At 40.7% G+C, this 17,969-nt stretch overlaps 1 protein-coding gene across 3 annotated transcripts in view; it reads right to left on the bottom strand.

The window, feature by feature from the left end:
• Positions 1-17,969, bottom strand: part of LOC103257779 (ubiquinol-cytochrome-c reductase complex assembly factor 1-like) — a 50,088-nt gene that overhangs the window by 22,601 nt on the left and 9,518 nt on the right. For all 3 annotated transcript variants that reach the window (XM_008055480.1, XM_021711099.1, XM_021711100.1), the window contains exon 2: positions 9,804-9,908. In XM_008055480.1, the coding sequence (XP_008053671.1) occupies positions 9,804-9,908 (105 nt within the window). The remainder of the gene's footprint in view (positions 1-9,803; positions 9,909-17,969) is intronic.

The following is a 17,969-nucleotide window of genomic DNA, read 5'->3' as shown; positions in this document are numbered from 1 at the left end:
AATAGCCGGGCGTGGTAGCACACGCCTGTAATTCCGGTTACTAAGAAGGCTGAGGCAGAAGGATCGCCGGAGCCCAGCAGGTCGAGGCTGCGGTGGCTGGGAGCGGCCACTGCACTCCAGTCTGGGCAACAGAGTGAGACTCCATCTCAAAAAAAAAAAAAAAAAAGATATACAGGCAGGCAACAGATACATGAAAAAAGTGCTCAGCCTCACTAATCACCAGAGAAATGCAAGTCAAAACCACACTGAGATACCACCTAACCCTAGTAAGAATGGTCATCATTAATAAAGCAAACAACAACAGATACTAGCGAGGATGTGGAGAAAAAGGAACGCTTCTGCACTGCTGGTGGGAATGCAAACTAGTACAACCGCTTTGGAAAACAGTGTGACGATTTCTGAAAGAACTAGACATTGACTTTCCATATGACCAAGCAATCCCCCTACTGGGAATAAACCCGGAGGAACTCAAATCATTCTACAAAAAAGATACCTGCACATACATGTTTATTGTAGCACTATTCACAATAGCAAAAACATAGAACCAACCGTGCTGCCCACTGAGAGGGAACTAGATAAAAAAAAATGTGGGCCAGGCTTGGTGGCTCAGTCTATAATCCCAGCATCTTGGGAGGCCAAGGCGAGTGAATTGCCTTGGTCCGTGGATCTGAGACCAGCCCAGGCAACTTGGCGAGACCTCATCTCTACAATAAATCAAAAATTAACCAGGCGTGATAGCACACACATGTATTTCCAGCTACTTGGAAGGCTGTGGCAGAAGGATCTCCGGAGCCCAGCAGGTTGATGCTGGGGTGGCTGTGAGTGTGCCATGGCACTCTAGCCTGGAAGACAGAGTAAGACTCCAACTCAAAAAAAAAAAAAAAAAATGTGGTACATATACACAATGGAATATTACATAGTCATAAAGAAGGAAAAACATATGGACTTCACACAGAAACAAAGAACAGAGCACCACATGTTTCATTCATAACTGGACCTTGAACATTTCCCATAATACTATAAGAAAGGGATTGGCAGTTAGTGGGATACTGCCGGGGTGGGGGTGGGGAACACAACATCAATAAGGGTACCTAATCTCAAACCAGGCAATAAGGGTACCTGATCTCAAACCAGGAGACTAAAGGGAGGCCCAAATTTTACCTGTTCAATGACCACTTGTATACTTAATCCTGAACTGTCCCCCACATCTTTAAAATAAAAATAAAGCCCAGGCATGGTGGCTCAGTCTGCAATCTCAGCATTTGGGAGCCTGAGGCAAGAGGATTGCCTGAGCCTGGAGATTCAAGACCAGACTGGGCAACTTGGTGAGACCACATCTCTACAATAAATCACAAAAACTAGCCGGGTGTGGTGGCATGCATCTGTAGTTCCAGCTACTTGGAAGGCTGAGGAGGAAGGATTGCCTAAGCCCAGCAGGTCAAGACTGTGGTGGTTGTGAGCGTACCACTGCACTCCAGCCTGGGTGACAAGAGTGAGACTCCAACTCAAAAAAATAAATAAATATAAAAATTAAAATTAAGAAAAAGAAGAAGAGGCCGGGCTCGGTGGCTCAGCCTGTAATCCCAGCGCTTTGGGAGGCCGAGGCGAGCAGATTGCCTGAGCCCATGGGTTTGAGACCTGCCTGGGCAACTTGATGAGACCTCATCTCTACAATAAATCAAAAAACTGGCCAGGTGTGGTAGCGTGCACCTGTAGTTCCAGCTACTTGGAAGGATCGCTGAAGCCCAGCAGGCGAGGCTGCGGTGGCCGGGAGCAGCCACTGCACTCCAGTCTGAGCGACAGAGTGAGACTCCAACTCAAAAAAAAAAAAAAAAAGACAAAAAACAAAAACAAAGAAAAACAAGCTAGCTGGGCTCGTGGCTCAGCCTGTAATCCCGCGCTTTCGGAGGCTGAGGTGAGTGGATTGCCTGAGCCTACAGGTTCGAGACCCACCTGAACAACTTGGTGAGACCTCATCTCTACAATAAATCAAGAAAAAGAAGAAAAAACCCGTAGGTATTTTTATCTTACTTTTAGATATTCTTGGTTTTTAAATACTTAGTTGCTTAACCAACTAAATAGTAGGAGTTCAAATTTCTCAAGCCATTGATATAAGCCAAGCAAACTATACTTTCAAGGAATATTTTGTTAGTTCAGTTCCACCTAACATTTAAAAACACAACTATATTTCTTTGATGAGCTCTGTAAATGGAAAGGATTTTATTCAAATGAAGATTTATTTACTTAAAAATATATTTACATATATAAATGGCAAGCTCTATTAACTACAATGACAAACTCTTTTGCAGACAGTCTCTAATTAAAATGAATATAAGGTTTTACCCTTATTTTTTGCTTCCAAAATGGTTGTAAAGGTGAAGAGGCCTTCCTGATGAGAGAAATTAAGAGACAGAGAGACAGACAGAGACAGAGCGAGAGAGAATGACAGATGAGGTGAGGGGGGAGAAGGGTGGAATGGGTGAATTCAGGTAACTCTTGAATACCATGGGTATGTGTGTCTAGTCCTTTTAGCAAAACTATAAGCTCCACCAGGACATAGTACATCTTATACTTCTTTAATTTTCTGTCTCAATGCTCAACACCTCTCTGGGCATGGAGTTGGTACTCAATAAAAACTAGGTGGATTTTTTTCAAAAAGGACAAATTGGAGAAGGTCCAAAAAAGAACCACAGGAATGATCAAACGGATGAATAAAAGGTCCTAGTGGAAAGGTTAAAATGAATTGAGGCTGTTTAGCTTGGAGAAAAGGCAACTGAAGAACTAAGGAGTAACTCGGAATAACAACACTTGAGCTGGAAGAAATCTCAGAGATCTACTAGTCCAACCTTTTCACTTCACAGATGAGGGAAACTAAGACCAAGGGAGAGGTTGCAACTTGGTAAAGGTAATTTTAGGACAATTTTTTTTTTTGAAGTTTCACTTTATACAGCGAGGAGAAAACTAACCCAAGTAGCATGAACATAAATAGCAAAAACAGCAATTACAACTTGTTGAAGATCTCCTATATGCCTAGTACTTATATGTTTGGTGTTCTACTTATACTGTCTCACAACAATCTTATAAAGTAGATACTATTTTTCCTATTTTAGAAATTAGGACACTAAGGCTCAAAGAAATAAAATTTGTTAAGAAATAGAATATATTTTCAAAGCTGTGCTCAGTCCCCTATATCAAGCTGCCTTCAAATACCGGAGTAAAATTCAACAACACAGGCTCATGCACACTTAGTACCCAGATCTTGATTTCTAAATACTGTCCTCCAACAAAAGGAACCAGGTCTCCTCAGAGAAATGAATGAATCTAGAGCTAGGGCAAAGAAAACACAACATGAACCTGAAACATCTTGTGGTGCCAAGAAACAAGGGAGTGTTTTAAAAAATGATGGGGCATGTAGAAAGGAACTTAAAGGAGTTCCCAACAGCTAAAATGGGGACAATTTGATCAACAAAATAACTAATTAGAAAATGAATGGTGGCTCACATCTGTAATTCCAGCACTTTGGGAGGCAGAAGCGAGAGGGTTGCCTGAGCCCAGGGGTTCAAGACCAGATTGGGCAACATGGCATGACCTCGTCTCTACAATAACCAAAAAATTAGCTGGGAGTGGTACATCTGTAGTTCCAGCTACTTGGAAGGCTAAAGTGGAAGGATAGCCTGAGCCGAGTAAGTCGAGGCTGCAATGGCCGTGAGCAGTGTGCCACTGCACTCCACCCTGGGCAACAAAGTGAGAATCCAATCCAAAAAAAGAAAATTAATTGTAACTCATAGAAAAAATAAAGATCCATGAGCTCATATTGACACAAATAAATAACTGAATAAATAAATGGGAAAGAAGTGACAGCTTTTCCTTACAGAAGAATTCCAATTAAGAAGTATGGGAAGGTCAGGTGTGATAGCTCATACCTATAGTCCCAGCACTTTGGGAGGCCAAGGTGAGAGGACTGCCTGAGCCCACAGGTTCAAGACCAGCCTGGGCAACTTGGCGAGACCTCATTTCTACAACAAATCAAAAAATTAGTCAGGCATGGTGGCACATGTTTATAGTTCCAGCTACTTGGAAGGCTGAGGCATAAGGATCGCCTGAGCTCAGTAAGTCAAGGCTGCAGTGGCCCTGGGCAACAGAGTAACACTCTAACTCAAAAAAACAAGAGCATAGGAATAATGGAAAATCATCAGGCAAACACCATAGTAACAACTGCTGTAAAGAACGTCGACTAGCCGGGCTCGGTGGCTCGGCCTGTAATCCCGCGCCTTGGGAGGCTGAGGTGAGTGGATTGCCTGAGCCCGTGGGGTCGAGACCTGCCAGCCTCATCTCTACAATAAATCAAAAAATCAGCCGGGCGTGATAGCGCATGCCTGTAATTCCCGCTACTCGGAAGGTTGAGGTGGAGGGATCGCCAGAGCCCAGCAGGTCGAGGCTGCGGTGGCCAGGAGCGGCCACTGCACTCCAGTCCAAGCGACAGAGTGAGACTCCAACTCCAAAAAAAAAAAAAAATAGAAAAAACTATCGACTGAATTACTATATAATCCAGCAATCCTACCTCTGGTTATATATCCAAAAGAATTCAAAGCAGGATCTTTAAGAGATATTTGCACACCTATGGTCACTGCAGCATTATTCACAATAGTCAGGAGGTATAGACAATTCAAATGTCCACCAACCCAAATGGATAAAGAAAATGTGGTCGATATACAAACGGAAGATTATGCAGTCTTAAAAAAGATGGAAATCCTGCCATATGCTACAACATTGATGAAACTTAAGGATATTGTGCTAAGTGAAATAAGCCAGTCACAAAAGGGCAAAAACTGTATGACTCCACTCACATGAAGTATTTAAAGTAGTCAAAATCATAGAAATGGGGGAGGAGTAGAATTAGTGTTTTATTAGTATAAAGTTTCAGTTTTGCAAGATAAAAGTTCTAGAGATCTGCTGAAAAACAATGTGAATACACTTAATACTACTGAACAGTATACTTAAAAATTGTTATGATGGTAAATATAATGTTATGTGTTTATTGCTACAATAAAATTAATTAATATATCATTTTTAAAAGTAAATGACGGCTATAATTTGTGAGTAGTATGATGAGAAACAGGATATCTGCACAGTTTCAAAGTATCTCCTCAGAAGTTACTTACTAATTATAAAGAGAAAATACTAACTGTAGAGTAGAGGAACCAGACAAGCACTAATGTAACTAAGTGATCAAAGTTAATGTCACCAGTAATGAGACACATCAGCACATACCCCCAATATTATGTACCAAGAAGGTGGCAACATTTCTTTTGCCAAAAATGCATAACCTCAATCTTATTATGAAAAAATATTAGACAAACCCAAATTGAGAAACATTCTACAAAAAACTGACTAGTACTCTTCAAAAGTGTCAAAATCCTGAAAAAAAAAAAAAAGAATAAGAAAATGTAACAGATTGGAGAAGACTAAGAACATATGGTAACTAAATGCAATCTGGGATCTTGTACCCCAGATCAAAATAAGAACATTAGTGAAAAAACTGTAGAATAAGGTATATTGATTAATTAATAGTATTACTTCTTTTTTTTTTTTTTTGAGTTGCAGTCTCACTCTTTCACCCAGGCTGGAGTGCAGTGGCATGTTCATGGCTGCCACAGCTTCTACCTGCTGGGCTTAGGCAATCTTTCTACCTCAACCTTCCAAGTAGCTGGAACTACTGACACATGCCACCACGCCCAGCTAATTTTTTGATTTATTGTAGAAATGAGGTCTCGCCAAGTTGCCCAGACTGGTCTCGAACCCCTGGACTCAGACAATCCTATTGCCTCCGCCTCCCAAAGTGCTGAGATTACAGGCATGAGCCACCACGTGTGGCTAGTATTATTTTAATGTTAATTTCCTGGTTCCAACAATTGCATCTTGATGATTCTGTAAGATGTTAACATTAGGGAAAGCCAAATGAAGGTTATATGGAAACTTTACTATTTTTACAACATTTACAAAAGTCTAAAATTATTTCAAAACTTTAAAAAGTGTTTTACAGTATACAAAACTTCAAGAGGCTATTTCAGCCAGGTGTAATAGCTCATGCCTGCAATCCCAGCACTTTGGAAGACTGAGGCAGAAGAACTGCTTGAGACTAGAAATTCAAGACCAGCCTGGACAACAAAGCAAGACCTCATCTCTACAAAAAAATTTTCAAAAATTAGCCGGGCATTGTGGCGTGTGCCTTGTAGTCCCAGCTACTCAGGAAGCTGAGGCGGAAGGATTTCCTGGGCCCAGGAGGTCAAGAATGTGACAAGGCAACTCACTCAGGTCCCCTCCCACTGTGGGAGCTTTTCTGTCCTCTCAATAAATCTTGCTTTCTAAAAAAAGGAATGTGGCAAGCTGAGATTGTACCATTGTACTCTACCCTGGGCAACAGAGTGAGACTCCAACTCAAATTTAAAAAAAAAAAGAGGCTCGGTAGCTCAGCCTGTAATCCCGCGGCTTTGGGAGGCTGAGGTGAGTGGATTGCCTGAGCCCGCGGGTTCGAGACCCGCCTGGGCAGCAAGACCTCATCTCTACAATAAATCAAAAATTAGCCAGGTGTGGTAGCACACGCCTGTAGTTCCAGCTACTTGGAAGGCTGAGGCGGAATGATCGCCGGAGCCCAGCAGGTCGAGGCTGCAGTGGCCGGGAGTGGCCACTGCACTCCAGTCTGGGCCACAGAGTGAGATTCCAACTCAAAAAAAAAAAAAAAAGAAAATGTTATTATAGAACTGAACATTACCTTAGAGATAATCTGATACTACCACTCACCAATGAAGGATTCCTTTATGTCAGGCCCTTGACATACAACCATCTAACCACTGCCTGAATATTTCTAGTAAGAGTAAATTTACTGTGTGAAAATGCAGCCCACACCTTCTATTACACACCATTCTAATTAACAAAATTCTTCCTGATTCTGAGCTAAATCTGCCTCCCCTGTTAGAAATGTTTCTGAGAATACCATTCTGATGCAGAAGTTTCCAACCAGAGGACTTCAGAGATGGGAAGTTATGCCAGTAAGTTACAGACTATATGAAAAAAGGTCCAGGTTATTTACAATGACTAAAATTACACCTAGTCAGTATGAGATAAACCACCCTGAGTTATTTACATAAATGGCTTTGCTATAATGCTGTCCCAGAGCCTAATACAATGCCTGATACATATTAGGTGATCCAAAGAATGGGACAAACGTCAGGGATTCATATGAGTTCCTCCCCCACCATCTACGTACACACAAATAACACATTATTTAGAACTATATGATAAATGTTATTAAAACATTATACAAAAAGTAACAGAGTGTAGCCCAACTCTGAAAATAAATACCTGTGTGACAAGCCAAAATAGAAGCCTCTTCTGAACAGGCATATTCTTCATTCACTCAACATACACTTAGTGCCTACATATGCTTAGTGAGAAGACACAAACGAGATGTCCTCAGAAGGGCTTACACATTAGTTATAGGGAATTTTTTAAAACATATGTTATATAACTAAATTATATAATACTTATATATAGAAAACATAATTTTTAAAAACTGCATCAAATATGAAAAAGAAAGTTAATGGCTAGAAGTGAAAATAATCAAAAACTGATGAGATAAATGAATTTCAGCCAGGCACAGTGGTTCACATCTATAATCCCAGCACTTTGGGAGGTGGAAGTGAGAGGACTGCCTGAGCCCAGAGTATTGAGATCAGCCTGGGCAACTTGGCAAGATCTCATCTCTACAACAAATAAAAAAAATTACAGCCGGGCTCGGTGGCTCAGCCTGTAATCCCAGCACTTTGGGAGGCTGAGGTGAGTGGATTGCCTGAGCCTGCGGGTTTGAGACCCGCCTGGGCAGCGAGACCTCATCTCTACAATAAATCAAAAAATCAGCCGGGCGTGATAGCGCATGCCTGTAATTCCGGCTACTTGGAAGGCTGAGGCGGAAGGATCGCCAGAGCCCAGCAGGTCGAGGCTGCGGTGGCTGGGAGCGGCCACTGCACTCCAGTCTGGGTGACAGGGTGAGACGCCAACTCAAAAAAAATTTTTAAAATACAAGGTACATTGATGGCACAGGCCTGACATAAGGTAATCCTTCATTGGATAAGTGGTAGTATCAGATTATTTCTAAGGTAATGTTCAATATTGTAATCTTATTATAATTTTCAAAGAGCTAAGGACACTGTACTCACATCTCTATCTTTCTTAAATAACACCTCTTTTTTGGGGAAAGGCTGAGGTAGAAAGATCACCTGAGCCCAGTACGTTGAGGCTGCAGTAGCCATGAGCGTGCCACTGCACTCCAGCCTGGAGCGATAAAGTGAAACTTCAATTAAAAAAAAAAAAAGAATTCCCAGTACATGAATGAAGATGACAAGAATGCAATTTTCACAAACTAGAATGCAACTAACACAGAAAATAGTGTATAGCCCTGATAGCTAAACAAAGAAAAAAAAGGAAAAACAAGGCAATATTTTCTACCCAATTTGTATAAATTTTAAAAAACACTCAATTTAGGCTGGGTGTGATGGCTCACACCTGTAATCTCAACGCTTTGGGAGGCTGAGGCAGGAGAATCAGTTGAGCCCAGGAGTTCAAGACCAACTTGGACAACACAGCAAAATCTCATCTTTACAAAAAAAGTCAAAAAGTTAGCCAGGCATGGTGGTATGCACCTGTAGTTTTAGTTACTCAGGAGGCTAAGACAGAAGGATCACCTTAGCCCAGGAGATCGAGGCTGTGGTGAGCTGTGATCAAGCCATTGCACTCCAGCCTGAGCGACACAGCGAGACCCCAACTCAAAAAACAACAAAACATAAAACCCAACTTGAGGAAGGCAATGATGAAAAATTAGTTATATATAATTGCTTGTGACATTATAAATTAAAACAACTTTTTAAAGAGGCAAACTGCTCATACCCTTTAACCAAGGGTACACTTTCCCAAAATTTGATAAATAATTAAAAATAAGAAAAATATATGCTAGGAAAATTGAAGCTTACAACGGCAAAAAAGGGAAATGATTTTTAATATCAAACAAAGGTTGAGTAAATAAAATACCATGTGGCTATTAAGAATTTAATTACAAAGTCTACCTAAACAATATGAATAATGTCTGCTCTAATAAGTGAAAAGGTACCCAGAATATAAAATCCTGTGGATATCTGTTAATGTACTCAAGGAAGACATTAGTGTACACACACACGGGATGGAAAATAACTAGCAGAGATAAAAATATTGATGTTTCAGATTTGAAGTCATAGGATATTTTTATTTCCTTTATTACTAAATTATTTGTATGATTAACAAAAATCAGGAGGGGGAAAATCTTACAAAGGGTTCAAGGCAAACTACATATTAGCGAATCACATAGACAATGGTAAACTAAGACCACAAATAATTGTTTCTTGGATTTTATATTTATAAAAAAAGAAAATGAAAAAGAAAGATATAGTTCTTACCTCCAAATAAAAGTGGCTTAAAAAAAAAAAACCTTAAAAAAGTTAACTCTGAGATGAGTATCTGGAAAAACTCCCTAACAGTAAAAACCATCAGACTGTAGCACGGTCTCCTGGGCTATGTTCCATTGCTGGGGTATTTAGAAGCAACGCCCTGAACACCATACTGTAGGAATCAGTCCTAAGCTGGCACCACAGAGCCCCAGAGTGGTCTCATGAGGTTTTTCCATCACACAATTTGGTTGGCTAATCTATAAATACATGACATTTACACATAAACACTAAGGTTTTCATACTAAGCAAAGGAACGACAAACCTTACCTGGGAAGCACCAGACAGAGTGCTGCTCCACTGTTCTTGGGGAGAAGACACAGGTACCAATCGGCCGCATACTGGAACCCACTGGGAAATGCTAGTCTGGTTCCTCTAGAGAAAAACATACTCTGTCAGGAATCTAAATCACAATCCATATGCAGAAGGCAAAGAGTGTACCTGTGACACTATAATATAATAGTAACCATATATTTGGCTTTTATCTCTAGTTACTGGAACAGAGCTCCTGAAACCCTTAGAATTTCTGGGTGAAAAGGATAGTTACCTCATTAGCATAAAGTGTGGTTAAAAAGGGGGTTATTATGAATAACAAAACACACTCCTCTCACCCCATCACTTTCTAAGGGTTTTAGGAGCTCAGTGCCAGGAACCAGATTACAACCAAACATACATTTCCTACATCACAATATCACATCCAATTGGTGAATGTAGGCACATGCAAGGAGGGTGTCATGCCCCAATTCCACAGGGACAGAAGCTACTGCATTCAGGACCCTTTCAGACCTTGCCTTTGGTACCTATGTTTAGAAATTCTGCCAGAATGGGGCAGCACATGAACGAAGAACTTTCAAAATGGGACCAAGACCAAGCCTGACTATGCTCATTTCTCCAAGGATAAGATGTACCCCCTGCCTGTTACTGGTTCCACAGAAAAAAATAATTCTGGTAATAGTTGACTCAAGCAAGGGGCATGGGCTCCCTCTGGGGATAAAAGCAAAATAAGCAGCCTTCCGGTATTCTCAGTTAGGTCATCACTCAAGTTATATACTCCGCAATGCCCTTTTTTTCTTTTCTTTTAAGAGATAGGGTCTCACTGTGTTGCTAGTCACAGATGCTAACACAGCATGCAACAGCCTCAAACTTCTGGCCTCAAGCAGTCCTCCCATACGCAACCTCTGGAGGACCTGAGGACTATAGATGCACCCAGGCGCCTGATTTACAATGCCTTCTTAGCAACCCGGGTTTATCTGACCTTCATAGAATCCCTTCTACGGCAAGCAGTGCTGGGATTATCATCACCCCCAAAAGGATGAAGAAATTAGGGCAGAAGTGGGCAACTTGATTTCCAAGACAAAAGAGAGACTAAATAGCTGTTCCAGCTAAAACTGAGATTCAATTTTTCCCTGACATTAGCTGACCTCAGAAAGGTCTCTTGGCCAAAGTGAAAGGCTAGGCTGGAGAAAAGGAGAGAGCTCTGTCTTGCTAAATGAGAAGTCTACTTTATTTTATGAACCTGAAATTCATTCTACTATATAATACAGAACACTGGAAATTTCTATTCTAGGAACCAACTCAAGAGGATCCAAGGGTTTTCTTCATTTGATCTGTTGACCTTACAGGGCCATAATGAGGATTAGATACACAAATTGTTTGAAAATGCTTTGCCAAGCATAAAGTCCAATCTAGTCAGCCCTCTGTAGCCATGGGTTCTGCATCCATGGATTCAACCAACTACAGATCAAAACTTTCAGGAAAAAAATTGCATCTGTACTAAACATGTAAGCATTTACATCATATTAGGTATTATAAGTAATCTAGAGATTATTTAAAGTATATAGGAGGATGTACATAGGTTACATGCAAATACTATGCCATTTTATATCAGAGACTTGAGCAACCATGTATTTTGGTATCCAAAGGAAGGTCCTGGAACCAATCCTTCATGGATAACAAGGGATGTCTAGTTCATACTCTTTTTTTTTTTTCTTTAGAGACAGGGTCTTGCTCTATTGACTGGGCTGGAGTGCAGTGGTGCTACTCAAATATGATCTTTACAGGTAATTTAACCTCTGTAACACTCAGTTTCTTCATTGCAATTATTAATCATGCTTATGAGTACTTACTATATGTCAGGCACCTTTCTGGGTACTTTACATATATGGACTCATTTAACTTCACAATCACCACCCTATGACCTAGATATACTGTTATCATCCCATTTATATAGATAAAGAAACTGAGGTATGAATTGGATAAGCAACTTTCCTATGCCACACAGTTAATAAACAGCAGAGTTAGGATATGAATTCAAGCAGCCCAACTCCAGAATCCATGCTCATTTACGGGATGAAAAGGGTAAAGAGAGTATCTCCATGGTCTCTTCTAGCTCTAACACTAGATGAACTCATCTTGAGTCAATAAAAACACAGCATATGGTGGTGTTATGTGCTAAAGTCAGAAAGCACTCAGACTCTTGGGTCCACTGTTCACAGTTACATATTAGATAACCATTTCTGTGAGCCTTGGTTGCTTCTTGTAAAAAATAAAATTAAAATCCCTACTTCCCCGCCGGGCTCAGTGGCTCAGTCTGTAATCTCAGCACTTTGGGAGGCCAAGGCAAGTGGATTGATTGCCTGAGCCCGCAGGTTGGAGACAGCCCCCCCGCAACTTGGCGAGACCTTGTCTCTAAAATAAATCAAAAATTAGCCAGGTGTGGTAGCATGTACCTGTGATTTCAGCTATTCGGAAGGCTGAGGTGGAAGGATCGCCTGAGCCCAGCAGGTCGAGGCTGCAGTGGCCGTGAGTGTGCCACAGCACTCCAGCCTGGGCAACAGAGTGAGACTCCAACAAAAAACTCCATGCCCAGCTAATTCTTTTATTTATTGTAGAGACGAGCTCTCACCAAGTTGTCCGGGCTGGTCTCGAACCCCGGGGCTCAGGCAATCTACTTGCCTTGGCTTCCCAAAGCACTGGGATTACAGGCTGAGCCACTGAGTCCAGGCGAGGTATAAGAATTCTAAACCTACAGATGTTTCCCAGTGTCTCAGTTCTAGCTGGGCACGGTGGCTCAGGCCTGTAAACTCAGCACTTTGAAAGGCCAAGGCAGGAGGATTGCTTGAGCCCAGGAGTTTGAGATCACCCTAGGGAACATAGCAAGACTTCATCTCATCTCTACAAAACATCAGCTGGCAGTGGTGGCATGCTCCTGCAGTCCCAGCTACTCGGGAGGCTGAGGTAGAAGGACTGCTCGAGCCCTGGTCAAGGCTGTGGTGAGCCGTGATTGTGCCACTATACTCCAGCCTAAGCAGCAGAGACTCTAACTCAAGAAAATAATAATAAAGTGTCTCAGTTCTAAAATTGTGTAACTGTTTCAAATAGGTCATTTACAACATATTTCAAATGAAACATACTTCAGATGAAAAGTAGAACTAAAAATATTTTATTCTAGCCGAGGTTTCATCTGTTGAAATGGTGCTTCAAATAAGAGACAGTTACTGGTGTTTCACTAACACTGACAGATCAGAATCATTCGATGTTAGATGTTCCTTTCCTAAAATTGTAAGTATGAAATAAGATGAAACTTCTAGCTGGGCTCAGTGGCTCGGCCTGTAATCCCACGGCTTTGGGAGGCTGAGGTGAGTGGATTGCCTGAGCCCGCGGGTTCGAGACCCGCCTGGGCAGCGAGACCTCATCTATACAATAAATCAAAAAATCAGCCAGGCGTGGTAGCGCATGCCTGTAATTCCGGCTACTCGGAAGGCTGAGGCGGAAGGATTGCCGGAGCCCAGCAGGTCGAGGCTGCAGAGGCCGTGAGCGGCCACTGCACTCCAGTCTGGGGGACAGAGTGAGACTCCAACTCAAAAAAAAAAAAAAAAAAAAGATGAAACTTCTACAGATTCAGGGCCAAAAGGGAGGTGGGGGGAAAGGAAGAGGAAATTATAAGTAGTAACAATGCAAATTTTGAGAGATTTTCTGAAGAATTTCATCATGTTATTTCCAATGTCAACAAAAATTTTTCTGTAATTTTGATTCTAGTTGGTCTTAGGCCAAGACTTTTAAGTCAATTCTTATAAGAAGAAATGAGCAATCAGTTCTGTTCTTTCCTTCTCTAATCCCACAACAACAATTTTGTCCAAATCCTTAACTGAAACTGCTGAGATGTCACAGAAAGGATGTTTGAATCCTGAGCCTGACATCAGACAGCTTATGTGACCCTGAACTAGCTACTCAACAATCCTGGCCTCTATTTTCTCTTATAAAAAGTGGGAAAAGGGCAACTCCTTCGGGTTCCCTTTCACCGTGGGAGCTTTTCTGTCCTCTCAATAAATCCTGCTTTCCAAAAAAAAAAACCGGGGGAATAGGCCTGGGCAACATAGTGAGACCTCATCTCTACAAAAAAACTAAAAAAAAAACTAGCCAAGTATGGTGGTAAAAGCCTGTAGTCCCAGCTACTCAAGAGGCTGAGGCAGGAGGATCACTTGAGCCCAAGAGTCAACATTACAATGAGCTATCATGGCGCCACTGTGCTCCAGACTGACCAATCAACAAAGCAAGACCCTGTGAAAGAAAGAAAGAGAAAAAGAGAGAGTGAGAAAGAAATGGGAATGGTAAAAGCTATCTCACAGGAGTGTTCCAAGGAACATTGTAAAAGCATTTTGATAAAAGAAAAACATACACAAAAGCATCATTGTTATGGAGATGTGTTACTGAATCATGTAAGCTACTCTTTCCCTGGCAAAATGTCATAGAAGAACCATTTCCTTAAAATATGAGAAACCTGGTATTCATTCCCTTTCTCAAAAGCTTGCAGTGGCTCCAAGGGCTTCTTTAGTCAAACTGAAACACCTAATCTGTACTGGTCTTTACCCTCTGAACCCCTCTAGACTAGTAACAACTTCATACCCTGCTTTGTATTCTACCTTCAGCAGTTCCAAAATCTGACTCAGATTCTCTGGTTTGGGAATCACAGCTCCATTCCACAGAAGCTAATCTTTTGTCCTTTCCTCTGGGGCTCTCTTCTTCATTCCTACCCAAGCTATAGTGCATCTGCTTCAGGAAATCTTTCCAGACTCCAGATTCTGGTTCTATTGACTTTTCTCCTTTTTCCTGTCCACATCTCCCAATACTTCCTTGATATACATAAACGTGTGGAAGTACTTATATCTCTCTCTTATAGGTACTAATACATTAGGCCTATTGCACACCCCAACTTCTCACAAGTTCAGAAAAACATTTATAGCCATTCTCAGTGGTAAAAAGTATTGCTTTAACTTAAGAGAAATGTACCGTTACTAAGTGAGAAGTAGTTTTGTCTTTTTGCCTTGCCAACACTTTAAACCCAACATTTTAAAGATGGGCTTCATGTTTTTTCCTGTGCATATTGTTAATTGCACTTTTACATCAGAACTTTTTCAAAATATTCTGACATTCTGTTTCTTTTATTGACTACACTTTAATCAGTCCACTAACAAGCCTTTTCTGCATGGAGTTCTTAAGATATATAGTATTTTCCTTGGCTCACTTATAAGCTAGAAAAGGCTTTACGGGTGTGGTTGATTCTAGTTATTCACAATAAAGTCACCACAAACACTGAGAAAAACTGAACCATTGTTCCCAGGGAAAATACTAGGGTTAGGTTTCTGCAACTCTCTAGTCACAATATTTTCATCAACCAGTCAATATTCAACCTTGTTTTATTGCAAGATACTCTATTTAATATATATTGTTGATTCATTAACAATGAACTCACAGTCAATAGTACTATAACTCACTCCTGAACAAAATTTATCTAATACATGTGTTTTCTCCATAAGGCACAACACAGCCTTCTTGCACTCAACAATGCTAGACAGCAATTTGGTACTACACTCGGGAGTCATTTTAAACAAGGAAATCACAAAAATACCCCAAAAAAGCACTAAATAGACAGTCAAAGGGATACTTGTTTATAGTATGAGAACTGAAACATGAAGGTAGAATGTCGCCTTGTTCAACCTCAGCTAAGAACCTCACTGGCAGCTCAAATTTCTAACCTTCTGCACATGTCCACAAATGACTATAAAAGCACCCTGAGTATTGCTTTGGAAGTTACAAATAAATTTTAGCAACTGGGTGAATTCACAGATACAGAATCCGTGAATATTATATTCAATTATACTCATGAATTCTACTCTGTAATTCCCCAGTGGTGCCTATATTCTGAATGCCATAGATACTAATTCAATTCCATAGTCCAAAAAACAGATGGTACTGTAACAAGCTCTCCAGCAAGCTACAATGTGGTATGCTACAAAAGGATATCTCCACAGACAGGAGAAGAGAATGTTTAAAGAGAATGTTCAACAATTCCTTCAAAAATTACTGAAAATACTGCCTCCTCCCACATTATTGAAAGTGTACAATCTGAACTTTCAAGGGAATGATTACAGGAAAGATCTGAGCAAATCAGTAAACACATTAATGGCAAGGTGTCACATTTCTTTGTCACATTTCTTTCTTTTTTTTCTTTTTTTTTAGTTGGAGTCAATCCATCGCCCAGGCTGGAGTGCAGTGGCACACTCACAGCCACCCCAGTGTTGACCGGCTGGACTCCGGTAATCCTTCTGCCTCAGCCTTCCAAGTAGCCGGAACTACAGGTGTGTGCTACCACGGCCGGCTAGTTTTTTTTAATTTATTTACTATAGAGACGAGGTCTCGCCAAGTTGCCCGGGCTGATCTCGAACCCGCAGGCTCAGGCAATCCACTTACCTCAGCCCCCCAAAGCAACTGAGCCCAGCCAAGGCATCACATTTCTATCACAGAAAGGAGTTAACAAACACAGCAAGGCAGAAAGGTAAAATAAACCCTGTAGTATTAGAGCGGGTTTATAACAATTGGTGTAGGATTTTAATATATAGAGATAAATAAGTGAATAAATGTATGTTTATGTGTGCGCGTGCACACACATCCTAACCATGTCCCCAGAGTACCTGGAAGCAATGACACCTTAGTAGCAATGAGTACATGTAGCACCCAGATTTGGTTTCCAAATAGCAATTTTCACAATATTCACTAAAAGAACTAGTTTCCTCTGGTAAAAAAAAAAAAAAAAAAAAAAAAATTGACTCCAGAATGGGGTTAATGCTCCTCAAAGCCTTATTCAAAACTAACTGGCATTATTTCATCTGATAATTCCTCCGAGGGTGCTCTTTGCAAGGCTGTCTTAGAACTCACCCAGTGTGAGAAATCTTTTCCCCAGAAGTACTGGTTGAAAGCAAACAGGGGTAAGTGTTTACCTCCATGGTTTCCTGAAGCAGTGGATAACAGGTGGGGAAAACAATAGGCTAACCAAAAATTTTTAAAGGAAAAGCTGGAGAATGAGATTTCCACAGGAGTTTTGAAAAATTCCAACATATCCCTGGAAATCTAGAAGGTCAAGAAAATACACAGGTCTGTGTACATACCCAGAGTTTTCCACATGCTCAGGAAGACCTGAGAATATCTCTCACTTCTGGGTGACCTTGAGTCTCTGCACAAGCAGGAAGTGAAGGTTGAGGCAGAGCTGTCAAATGCCTGACAGAACACTGAAGGTAAATCCCAACATGCACACAAAGCCCCTCAGCAAAATCTAGGAGATTTATTGGTTCCAGGCATTTAAGGAAATTTCTATTCAATCATTACCTGACCACTAAGCTAACTAGCAGAAACTTCAGTGGCAACACAAAACAAAGAAAACTGACTTTACATAATTAATTCAGAAAAGTCACTAAAAAAAAAAAAAAATACAACAAATCCCAGAAAGGGAAAGAACCTAGTTTCCAGAGTTGCCAATATTACATTATCTACAATGTCCAGTTTCAACGAAAAAAATTACAAAACGTGCAAATAAACAGAAAAAGGCCCATACACAAAGGGAAAAATGTAATCAATAGAAACTGTTTCTAAGAAAGCCCAGACATTAGACTAACTAGACAAATACTTTGAACTGTTTCAAATATGCCTACAGAGTCACAAGAAAGTATAAGAATGATGGCTCACCAAATAGAGAATATACATCAATAAAGAGAGAAATTATTTTTAAAAGAACCAAAAGAGATTCTAGAATTGAAAAGTACAACTAATATAAAAAATTCACTTGAGAAGCTTGACAGCAGATTTGAGCAGGCAGAAGAAAGAATCTGTAGCCTTGAAGACAGGCCAATTTAGATTATCCACTGTGAGGAATGGAAAGAAAAAATTTTTTTAATTTAAGTCTTAGAACCCTGAGGGGCACCATCAAATGTACCAATATTATATATAATGGGAGTCTCAGGAGAGAAAACAGAGACAGAAAAATACTTTAATAGTGGCAAAAAAATTCCAATTTTTTTTTTTTTTTTTTTTGAGTTGGAGTCTCACTCTGTCGCCCAGACTGGAGTGCAGTGGCCGCTCCCGGCCACCGCAGCCTCAACCTGC

Source organism: Carlito syrichta, unplaced genomic scaffold, assembly GCF_000164805.1.
Source record: "Carlito syrichta isolate Samal-C Ts95f unplaced genomic scaffold, Tarsius_syrichta-2.0.1 Scaffold301864, whole genome shotgun sequence".
NCBI classification, from domain to species: domain Eukaryota; kingdom Metazoa; phylum Chordata; class Mammalia; order Primates; family Tarsiidae; genus Carlito; species Carlito syrichta.
Note: the sequence above shows the minus strand (reverse complement) of the source record. Positions and strands in the feature narration are given on the sequence as shown.